Below are 12309 nucleotides of genomic sequence, written 5' to 3' on the forward strand. Positions count from 1 at the left end.
GTATATTTGAATTTTGGGAACAGGAAGGAGAGATTTTCTCTCAAATAACCTTCAAAGAAAATATTTCTAGACTATATCTGGTGTCTGATTTATAGACACTACTAAGAAAAATACATTTCAGTGAAAGCTGCCAGAGCAGCCAGTGCAGAGTATTGACAGGTAAGTGAAGTATGTGAGTCACATCTCGGGAACACTTGTTTTGCCTGTTTGAGACAGGAGCAGCACACAAAATTAAATCAAAAGCAATACAAAATTAATGAGCATCCCTTTTTCCCTCCAAAAATTAATAAAGGTGAGCTGTCAGCTTGAACCAAGATGTGACTTGAGAAGAGATACTACATGTGTCCCTCCTTAATGATCTACCTTCATTGACACTCAAGCTGGTAATATCCATTCCACTTTTTATTTGTGGACACATCCACCAATATATACACACCAACAACTACTATGTTCCTGCTACTGTTTTTGCCCTCTGTGACTCTAAATATAAATGAGATATATCAACCGAAGAGCTAAGTAATCCACCACTTGCATCTTACACAACAGTTCCCATTACGTCTCATGAATAAAATTTGTACCTAATACTGCATCTTCTCATTAGCATCCACATTTCTCAGATAAGCTACTGGTTTTGCCTCCATTTCAAAGAATCCTCGAATACCTTAGGTAGGAAGGGACACAAGAGATCATCTACTCTAACCTCACCACCACGGGCAGGGACACCTCTCAACTAGACTCAGCTGCTCAAGGCCTCATCCAACCTGGCCTGGCACACCCTCACTGAGGGGTGTTGTGAAGGGGTTTTGTCTGTGTTTTTGGTAAGATATGAGGCCGATTCTGAAAGGTTTTTAAATATCACAGTATTATCAGGGTTGGAAGAGACCTCACAGATCATCAAGTCCAACCCTTTACCACAGAGCTCAAGGCTAGACCATGGCACCAAGTGCCACGTCCAACCTTGCCTTGAAGTGCCCCAGGGACGGCGACTCCACCACCTCCCCGGGCAACCCATTCCAGTGCCCAATGACTCTCTCATTGAAGAACTTTCTCCTCACCTCGAGCCTAAATCTCCCCTGGCGCAGCCTGAGGCTGTGTCCTCTTGTTCTGGTGCTGGCCACCTGAGAGAAGAGAGCAACCTCCTCCTGGCCACAACCACCCCTCAGGTAGTTGTAGACAGCAATAAGGTCACCCCTGAGCCTCCTCTTCTCCAAGCTAACCAATCCCAGCTCCCTCAGCCTCTCCTCGTAGGGCTGTGCTCAAGGCCTCTCCCCAGCCTCATCGCCCTTCTCTGGACACGCTCAAGCATCTCAACGTCCCTTCTAAACTGGGGGGCCCAGAACTGAACACAGTACTCAAGGTGTGGTCCATATACAAAGAGAATTTCCCCCAAACTTATACACAGTTAACCCACACAAGTTCTTTGTATGCGGTCAGTGAAATTATTTCACAGAATGTCTATTTACAGCAGGATTAAGGAATTTGGTAGAGGCCTGGAAAGGTTTTGGATAGAGAGTCTGGTGGCATAAAGTGCCACGGGTAAAGCAAATGAAATTTCTTAGCTACTCATATGGAGAGAGTTCAATTACTCACTAATTGGAAGTCACAGTCTCTGTGGTCCCAAGTATGCGTAGCGAAAGCCGCGTGGTTGATCCTCGTGGATCTAAGTAACTCAGTTCGGATACTGGGGCGCACTGTCTGAGAGGACTCCATGGGCCCGGTCAGGCTGGGAGCGGTGGCCGGCCGGGAGCGCCTTGGGCGATTGCCCGCTGGGTCAGTGCCAAGTACCGTGGGACAGAGCCACATACAGCCATAGTGGCCCCAGGCGACAGAGAGCCTAGGAGAGGTGGGCGGAGGAGATGGTGGCAGGAGCACTGAATTGCCCTATTTATAGGATGAGGGCCGAGACTGCTGGTTCTTTGGCCACAATACTGTCCAATAAGCGTCTGGCAGCAGGCCAAAACATGCCAAATAAGGAAGAGTCCACAGGTCTCGTACCCCCAAATACGGGAAGAGCACAGGTGGGCCACACGCTAAGCGCGTGGGCTTATGCAACCTGTTTACATCACCCTCACATAACCAGGGCAGGCCAGACTCTGAGGCACCAGGCTCACGGTGCTCCTTCGTCCGCTCCATGCGTTTTCCCCTGGTTTAGACAGAAAACGTTTTGGCGGGAAAACAGGCCAGGCAAGCACAGGCCTGCGAATAGGCCTACTTGGGCCTACGTGGCCCTCCACCACAAGGAGGCATCCAGAACCTCCCCATGGCAGCCCAGTCCGGAGTCTCACCACTCTCATACTGAAGAACTCCTTCCTAAGATCCAGCTTAAACCTTCTCTCCCTCAGCCTAACACCATTCCCCCTTGTTCTGTCACTGGACACTCTTATGAAAAGTCCCCCTCTGGCCTTCCTGCAGGATCCTTTCAGATAGCAGAAAGCAGCTCTAAAGTCCCCCCAGAGACTTCTCTAAGCTGAACAACCCCAGTTCCCTCAGCCTATCTTCACAGGAAACAAGCATTACTCACTGGTGACTTGACAGCACTCCTTTAAAGTCAGATATCCAACATGAGTTTCTCGGTGGGGTGGAGGACAATTGGAAGGCCTCTGACACAAAAAAAGCAGTGGAACTTCCCTAAGCGTCTCAGCTTCCTCCATGAAAAGCCCAGCACATCCCTAATGCCTACATTTTAAACAGCTAGTGCAGTAGAAGGAAAACAAGGTCCAGGAAAGATGATAAGCAGTTCATAGTTCCTTGCAAGAGACAAAAATCAGCAAGCATCTAGGACTGTGGCAGATGACTTCTAGTGGACTTATGGTGCACTTAGCTGAGTACCCCGAGAGCAGTTTCAGCACGCAGAAGACGCAAGGGATGGGAGACTGCTTTGCAGCAGTCTAGTTGAGAGGTGTTCCCGCCCATGGCAGGAGAACTGGAGTAGATGACCTCTAAGGTCCCTTCCAGTGTAAGCTATTCTAGGATCCAAACAGTTACAGAATTGCTTTTTTTATGCTGGACTAATTTGTCAGAAGATATGAGATAAATGCTATTGACAACATCAATTAAATAGTCATCAACATCAATAAATGCTCCTTGAACTTGCAGTTAGCTATCAGCTAGTGCAGCAAGGTGCCTCAGGTTGCTAGCTCAGATGCAGGAAGCACAAGAACGTGGACTGTTCTTCAGATCAGGAGAACATCACCTCCCCAGTGTCACCAACTGAATGTCAGTCTTCTATATTCCTTGCCAGCTCCTGCAGAGTGGTTGCCTTTACAGGCAGTCACTGTTCAAAACTAGTTTCCCACATTTACAACACTACAACTCTGATAGCTCTAGGATTACATGGCACAGCTTCATTTTACCCCGGTGTTGTGGTAGCATTAATTCTCTACAGCATGAAAGATTAACTCCAGTTTAGAGATATGCAAACACCCAGGCCTGTCTTTGGTACTAATACCAAGAAATCCTTCCCTCTCAAATGTGCAACCAGAACTTCAGGTTGCCTTTAACAGCCCCTGTCTAGAGGAAAGTGTCTCTGCCCATGGCAGGGAAGTTGGAACTAGATGATCTTCAAGGTGCCTTCCTATCTAAACCTATCTATGAACTTACAATCCATATGCCCGTTAGAGGGAAATGGACAAATACAGAGCTGTCCTGGGAGCAGAATACAGGGAAAAGGTCAAAGCACCTCATAAAGCAGCACTTGGTCCTGGGGGTTTGTTAGCCAAACTGGTGCTACACCAACTTAGGCGTGGTAGTTTTGAGAAGGAAGGTAGAAGCATGCGAGTTTTAAAGTTGATTAGGCATCATATGACAGCTGGAAATCTATTTCAGTGTGTCTTTGCTCTCCAGCACGTCCAGATAAGCACTTTATGATCACTGATTTCCAATTAGTTATGTTATCCAAAATGTCAGAAAGAAAGAGAGACAAAAAATAAAGCTTTTCTCTGAAGGTTACATTCCAACTGTCTCACATATGGCTTCACAAATGTGTAGTATACACAGTTCCAGAGAATCATCTCAACTGCACATGCTGAAAACCTTGTGTAAACACCATAGATGCATCCATGCTGCCAAAGATCTACAATAAGCTTTTGTTTACAACAGCAAAGAACTGCCCAATGCTTTTACTATTTTGCCTGCTGCTCTGAAGCACTTAGCAATCTTTCCACTCAGCATGTTAATTATGGAAGATGCTTTTCGTATTACATGATTTATTTAATGCCTGTTCAATCTCAATTTATGAGATTCAGATTGTGAAGGATCACAGAACAATTTATTCCTCTCTTTAGCATCACTAATAGCAATTTTACAGTACACTATACCACATAAATGTGTTTTAATGTCTTTATCAAGAATTAAGGAAACTGCTTTCAAAGACCCAATGCACAGTAGCATTTCCATACGTACAATTTCCACTTTCATCTCTGTCTTAGCACACACAAAACCAAAAGCACACACATGTATGCTAGGGTTACAAAATGGAATCTAGATTCCCTACCCCTCCTCCTCCTTTTTTTTTTTTTCCAAGTTAATTATTTCCCCTCAACTTCGAGAAGATTTGATTTGGCATTGCTTATACATTTTTCTCCTCTCCTCTAAACAACAAAAATACATCTTTAGTGTTTTCAGATGTTGAGATCTTTTATGCTTGCTAAAGACACTAATTTGAGTGGAAAGAGCCAGCCATCAGCTGAAGACCAGTCTTTTGAAGATAATAGAACTACGTGACAACTTCTGGCAGTTGGCTGTGGAAAAGTCAGGATCAGTTGGTGTCTTGCATCCTGCCTCATTTTTCACGTAAGTGTGTGACATACATCTGGCTCAGGAAGAAATTTTCGTTCATCTTTTACACCCACCAGGATGCCTCTCTCTTCTTGAACCTCTTTGTATATGAAATTTCATAACAACTTTCTATTAAAAAAACACCACCAACAACACTGTGTTAATAGCAACGCACACAGCCCAAGTGCTACAGCGTGAAATGGATTTGGGCACGACGGATTGTGCCAGTACAGCACCGTGTTTGTGTGGGCGTATGCAGGCTACTTCAAAGCACAGAAAAGAAAACTAGAAGAAAGGATCAAAGTCGAACCTATCAGAGTTAACTACTTCAAAAAAACTGCAAAAGGGAACTAGTGAAAAACAACTACTGTGTCTGAAACCTTCCAAGCACAGGTGTTGTTCTAAAATTGTTACCCTGATTCTGGCAAGTGGGGCAGACAACCAAAAGTTACAACTGGCACTTTAAAGTTTAGCAGAACATTTCCAGAGCTTCTGAAATGGTGAACAGATGCACATATCTGTCCTGCAAAGTCTAGCACTGAACATCATAGAACCATAGAACAGCTAAAGTTGAAAGGAACATCAGAGATCGTCTAATGCAACTTCCCTGCCATGGGCAGGGACACTTCTCAGCTAGATTGGGCTGCTCAAGGCCTCATCCCATCTGGCCTTCAACAACTCCAGGGAGGGGCTATCTACAACCCCCACACGGCAGAGCATCCCCCATATTCCAGAGTCCCATCACCCTCACACTGAAAAATTTCCTAAGATCCAATATAAACTTGCACTCCCTCAGCATAAAACCATTCCCCCTTGTCTTACTGCTAGACACTCTTACCAAAAGTTTCTCTTCAGCCTTCCCATAAGATCCCTTCAGGTATTGGAAGGCAGCCAAAAGAGAGGTGATAGCTAGAAAAGCCCAGGAGGAACTAGTCAGTCTTGGAGGAGTCATACTAAGGCTGTGGTAGCGCTCGGGCTACAAAAGTCAGGCTGACATACACACTACAAACTTTACTGTATCACACTGCACAGGACCACTGCTGGCTTGTCTGTGGCTCAACAACAGAGCAACAAGTAGAAAGCAATAAGCACCACTTCTATCTGCTAATGCTGTCTCTTAATGGCTTGGCATTTTATGGTCCGTTACCTCACCACTAACCTCACTGGAATAAAACCCCTAGAACCACTCCTGGTTTCCCATTATGGCAACTACCACTGATCATTCTCAAGAACTCTGTCTCTTAAGACTCAGCAAAACTACTTCTACTAAACATAATGAATTTTGCCAAGAGGCAACAGTGAAAATTCCTGTATGTTTAATTAGCTGGCAACAAGTATGCCACAGTAAGAACTGGATTCTACCTTCCCCACCATTTCTGTCTGTCATTTTAACATACCTTGTATTCTGTGCTTCCTTGACATGACACTGCCAAACTTTATGAGGCTGATACAGTATTGTGAGAATACCCTGCCCTATATCTTAACAGGCTCTCCCACCAAAAAAAAAAAAAAGAAAGAAAAAAGAGGAAAATATTAAAACATCTGAGTACAACAGAAGTAACTGAAGAGTCATCACCATGGTGATTTTAGCAGCAGTTCCAAACAGCTCTACATACAGGTATTCAATTTGAAATTCACTAAGACTTCTAAGGCAGGACATCTCAAACAAAATTCTGCTAAGTTACTCAGTTAATAACGATGGATTTGATTCAATCATCAGACAAGTGAAAATATACTGAGCTAAAATAATATTCGCCTAGGGTTATGCCCTTTGGATGATGACCATAAGGCAGGGAGTAGAATATACTTCCACTATAGCTTTGAATGAACAACCTTTATAGATGGAATTTTGCTGGAAATAGAAATTACTCCTCTTTTTCTTTCTTTTAAGTTTGACCCAATGCAGCTGCTTTACTTAAAAAGTTAATGATTGCTTTTGCATCTACTTCAAGAGATCAAAAAAATATTTATGTTATTCTAAAGTTAAAGCAATATAAGCAATTTTTATTTGTTATTTGAAAGAAATTAAATGGAAAAAAGCCAGTTCCAAAAAATTCAAGCAGCATACTTTCTCCATGAACATTTTGCAATGTTTGACAATACTTAATGAAATAGCTTTAATATTACCTAAAATGTTGCAATTTAGCCTTTATAAGTTACGCCAAACTTTCCACAGTTCATTCTCCAAAGCCTACTGACTCACAGGAAAAAAAAAGAAAAAGAAAGAAATCAACTCCCCCCCCAACAACCCAGATTTATAGTTTTGTCCTAAAAATGATTTAAGCTAAAATACCAAAAAGTTGCAAGTTTCCAGGCCTCCCTTTCATAGTACATTCATTTAGGAAATATTTTAATGACAGGCAACCCTAAGAGAAGCAGAGATGCAGTACATTTAAGAGGCCAAGTTAAGAGTTTGCACAGCAAAAAAAAAAAAAACTGTCTAGGACTTTCAAACATCACATACTTAAAGAGACACTATTAAAAGGATCAGATTTCCTAACTTCTGCTTTCACTAAATATTTTCATTTGCTAACAGAGTAGGCACCACACTAAGACAACAATTGAGGATCATTTCTGGTTACTAATAGCTAGCTCTTCTCTTAGATTTTTTTCAAAACTCATTTTGTAGTTGAACTAAAACCACCTTTATCTAAATAAAGATTTATTTTTGTATATACACACATCTAAAAAATGAGCTTAAAGCTAGGACTTGGTAATTAGGATACTGACTCTCAAAGACAAGCTATGATGTGAATGGTTTTCTGCAGTCAGACTATGCCCAACATAGGAAAATTATAATAGTTACTTTGTAGCACTCAAGAAATGTGAAACAAATCAGTTAAGGCAAAAATCTCCTCCCAAATGTGCATTCTGATTCACTGTAGATAAAAATGGGTTATAATCAGAATTTAAAACTCATCCTCCTTTTTGTTCTAAATGAAGCTTTATAACACAGGACAAAAATCCTGAGTTAAAAAACTAGTTAAAAAACTTAAATGCAAATTTAATCCCCAAATCATCTGTAGCAGTTTTAATAAAACATGTGCTCAGTACTCCAGACCTCCTCTTAACAATCGCTTCTGGGAACTTAACTCTTGAAAGCTTCTTTAGAAGACATCATATAGAAAATACAGAGGTCCTACAACAAATACCTTGCAGATAGGGGAGTAAACAATCAAACAGAAGCTTCCCTGCTTGTCCATGTAACAAGCAGGCATTCCAAACCAGCAGATTCTCATCACCTATCCCTAACAAAGAATCATTTCCAGAAGTATTTCAATACTAGAAACATGATGTTCTGCTCCTGTTAATGGCAGACACAATTAACCTAGCTACATGGTAATGCTAAGCAGGCCACCAACCAAGATCAGCAAGTGGATATAGCACTGCTTTCGTACTTTTTGATATTGACATTTACACTCCTGAAGGGCCAGCAGTTTTCCATAAATTAGATTATGGTTGCAGACCCCTCTTAAATTCACCTTTTAAAAGGCAAATGTAATGGCCACCAAAACCAGAGGAAATCTACATTCTTTTTCTTAGCGAAGTCTTGCATGATACCCTGGAATCCACTGCTATCACTGGCACTGTGAAGCTTTAAAGGAAATGAAGCTAATTGGAATCATTATGCCTAAAAGCAGCTTTAGAAACACTGGTTCTGGAAAGTAACAAGTTCAACTTCCATTAGCACATATATAAAAACCCACAAACACATATAGAATTTGATAGTTTGTTTATAATACTTTCTTCACCTACACATCAATTTTAAGATTTGTCCAGATGATGTCCTTCTGATAATGTTATTAGATCCTGGGCTCCCCATGAGTTCTGTTTGCTTGGTGAGCAACTGCACATTTTTATTTCAAATTTAGCTACCATGTACTATGACCTCAACTGTTTAAGAGCATAGTTTTATTTAAGCAAGTAGGTTTTCCACATGTATAAGAAGAAAGACACTTACAGCCGTTCCAGTTGCTTTAGATCCTGAAATGCTCCCCGTTCTATCACACTAATCTGGTTTTCTTCCAAGTGCCTGCAATTCCAGAAACACCAATTAATTTTAAAACAACAGAATAAAAAACACTTCCCCACTTCCCATCACACATGCTACATAACTGCTTTTCACCAAGGTAGCAAAAACAGTTGTAAGTAGAGATTATTGAAGTGCTGTGGACAGAACAGCACTGCTCCTCTAAGTCACCATCAGGAAACATTGAGAAATTGCCTCCCGATTGCCAGGTTTGGAGAGTATTTGTGTTTCTAAATATTTCTAACTATTATTCTCAGAAAGGTGTTAGTGTAGAGGCCGATTGTTACATCCCCCGTACATTGCTCTTAGTTCATGTAATGTAATTGCTATAACTGACTGCTACAGTCCATAGCAGGAACCCACTCAACCCCACTCAATGTTAACACGTTGGGGTTTTTTTGTACAGCTTTTGGTCTGCAAACATTTCAGGTTGGCCCTGAAGCAAATTATTTGTAAGTGATCCAGAGGGATCCTGTCCCTTCAGAAATCCAGCCATGGCAGGTATGTGTGACAGCTGTACACAGCCCTGGTGCCCAATGGGGTATGCAACCAGAAGGGAAACTTCCCACGTTTCCACTCTGTCTACCCCTGCTTTTTCTCACTTGCCAAGACTGAGACAACAGTAAGTTTTAAGCAATGGAGACTGACTTCTCCTTTATTTACACTGTGCAGGAAGCCACTATTGATTTACACAGCAGAAACACTCTTCGTAAGTAAAGTAGAAGACAGGAAGAAGAGATGCCAACAGTCCCATTTAAACTGCTTTTCTTCCTCACAGCAGATCCTTCCAAAACATACACACACACTCTGCTACTCTAAGAGCACTCAGATGCATGGACCTCATCTCTGTGCTTTCAGTTGAAGAACACACAGCAACTTTGGGCTCAGCCAAAGCTGACTACTTCACAAGTACTACCCTGGTCTGTTCTTAACAGCCACCCCTCTGCACTCAGTGAGGATGCTCAGAGTTCCTCAGTTGGAGAGCAGCTGGGAAGACAAACAGCCAGAGAGTAAGCTAAGCAAGAGACAGCTAAGACCACATACTAAGATCAAAACATAAAACTGAGAAACTCAGAAGATGTGAAGCAGAGAGACATGTTCCTATGAGGAGAGGGAAGAAAAAAGGAAGAGAGATGAAATTACACTGGATAAAAGGACAAAGTACACAAAAGGAGTATTTTGCATGTGTGTTGTCAGTTTGAAACTGGAAAGTTTTTTTTCTCTCATACTATTCTACCAGCTTCCAGATCATTTGTTCATCTTTCTCATTCTGATGCCGGAAAACAGGACTGGACTACTTGCCTAGGATCTCTGGAACAAGCTATGTGTTTCTGTGCTTTCCAGTACACACCCATCCCACATAGCAGGGAAAAAAGGAAGAAAAAACAGGCCATCAGTAGTGTAGAACACAGTTACAGAGACACAACTAAAGAAAGCAAAGCAAAGCAAGCACAATAAAATTCTGAAGGACTTCTGGAGAGCAAAAGTGCACAAAGTGGAAGAAGGTGCACAGAGCAAAAGAAGAAAACCCACAACCACTGGCTACGATAGGAACATAGAAGAGGGAAACACAACAATGAACAAAAACGGCCACGCTTGCAGACAGCACAGCAGCACGTCCTGGGTTTCAGATGGTCTCCATACATTGGATGATAAAACCAATATTAATCCAGAACCTGCCCATTAAAAACATGTTTATACTACATTTCTTATGACTTCTGTGGCAAACACCCCACTACTCAAAGGCCAAAGAAAAGCATTACACAAACTTGTAATGAACACAGGACAAAAAAATCATGCAAATATTGTAGTTGAATGTCTGCCTTATTGGTAAGAGCATTCAGGATAAATGACTGCAGAGGCATTAGGCAATGCCTGACACTACAGAAAAACCAAACAAAGCAAAACAACTCCTGACATTAATGACAGTATAGTACATATATTTTAATAGACTTCCCAAATGGTATTGACAGTTGGGATAGGAGCCAAGGAAGTCTAAACAACTCCACTGCTAGAGACGAGAGAAACAGCCCAGGAACAAAAAGTCTTCCAACAGATTTGAAATGTTTTCCTAGAATATGACAACTTGTTCAGAAGTGTTAAAGGAGAAAAGACTTGCCTTCTAATTGGCAGGAGCCAATTAATTCATTGATTGGATTACACTAAATAACTACAGCATTTCAACAGCTGCAGTCTTAAGGATTTATTTTAGAAGATTCTCAAAGGAAAATACTGACTGCAGAGAGCAATTTAAGACTTACACAAAGGAAATTCCAGGGAACACGGATGAGATTCTTTGTGTGTTCAACTTCTGAGAGCTGCTTGCTTAAGAAGTGGTCAAGAGCAGTAAAAAACAACCTGCTTCTGACAGTACTGGGACCAGACTGAATTGAAATTTACTGTCTGACAAGACAAACCATTCCAGTTGCTTGGTTTAAAAGCACTAACAGAAGGATGAAATGCAGAAATTGCTAACAGTTGATCTCTAGAACTATGGGCACCCTCAGTACTAGCACCCTGAAACAGCCTTGTAAAGAAAGGCAAGTTGTGTGCTATACTCACAAGACACGGAGATTCTTGAGTCCTGTGAAGTCAGTCTTCGTGATTCTTGTGATGTTGTTTTTTTCTAGATCACTGCAGAAGAAAAGAAAACCAGCATTCAGACACTGTAACTGACATCCAAAATTCTGTTAGCTAACACTATCTCCATCACTGGAGCAGCTCGAATAGTACAAATTAACATTTACACCAAAATCTCAACAAGCAGGTCATCAGTCATGATCCACTTGGTCTCTTCCTCTGAGTATATTGCTCTCAAGCAAGGAATTCCTTCCATTTTTCATTATGGTATTGGTGCTTACTATAATATATTCCAGACCCAGTTGGTATAATACAGCTGAAATGAGTGAAGTTTGCTGCAGAAGCTTTAGGCTACACTGAGCCTGCAGAGAGAATGACTTGGTCTCCTAAGTGTGATCCTGCTCAAGAACAGTTTATGGTCTGTTTTTTTTCCAATCATCCCAGTTGGCAACATCTTGATCCCAGCTTTTTGGAGATACTGCTTTTCAGAAGATGCTGTTAATTACACTGGCCCATTTCCCATGTGTGTTCACCCAAGCCGTACCACCTGTTTTTAAACCCTTGATTTCCCAACACCTCTGCTACACATCAACATACTTCCCTCATGTGGTCACATATCAACCATTACCTCCTGCACCTAGTTCACTTAGTTTCAGTTTGTGCTAATTTATGCTCTGGATTCCAAATTAGTAATTTGGATCTTTTTCATGACGAGGAAAGCCTACTATAACCAGACCTTGAGCTGGCCACTTTGTTGCAGCTTTTCTTTGCTATGAAGACAGCAAAACCAGGGAAGAATCTAATTGTCCACACTTCTTCCTTGATAGGTTGCACACACAAAAAACAAACAAACAAACAAAAAACCACCAAACCCCCAAGAAACCCAACTATAGTCTGAACCACAGTTAAAATAATATATCAGC

The 12309-nt window shown here is 41.7% G+C and overlaps 1 protein-coding gene across 3 annotated transcripts in view; it reads right to left on the minus strand.

The window, feature by feature from the left end:
- SLIT3 (slit guidance ligand 3) overlaps nt 1–12309 on the minus strand; it is a 525031-nt gene that overhangs the window by 456774 nt on the left and 55948 nt on the right. For all 3 annotated transcript variants that reach the window (XM_064161620.1, XM_064161622.1, XM_064161621.1), the window contains exons 3-4: nt 11369–11440; nt 8738–8809 (exon numbers count right to left, since the gene is read on the minus strand). In XM_064161620.1, the coding sequence (XP_064017690.1) occupies nt 8738–8809; nt 11369–11440 (144 nt within the window). The remainder of the gene's footprint in view (nt 1–8737; nt 8810–11368; nt 11441–12309) is intronic.

This window comes from Pogoniulus pusillus, chromosome 22 (assembly GCF_015220805.1).
Source record: "Pogoniulus pusillus isolate bPogPus1 chromosome 22, bPogPus1.pri, whole genome shotgun sequence".
Lineage (NCBI taxonomy): Eukaryota > Metazoa > Chordata > Aves > Piciformes > Lybiidae > Pogoniulus > Pogoniulus pusillus.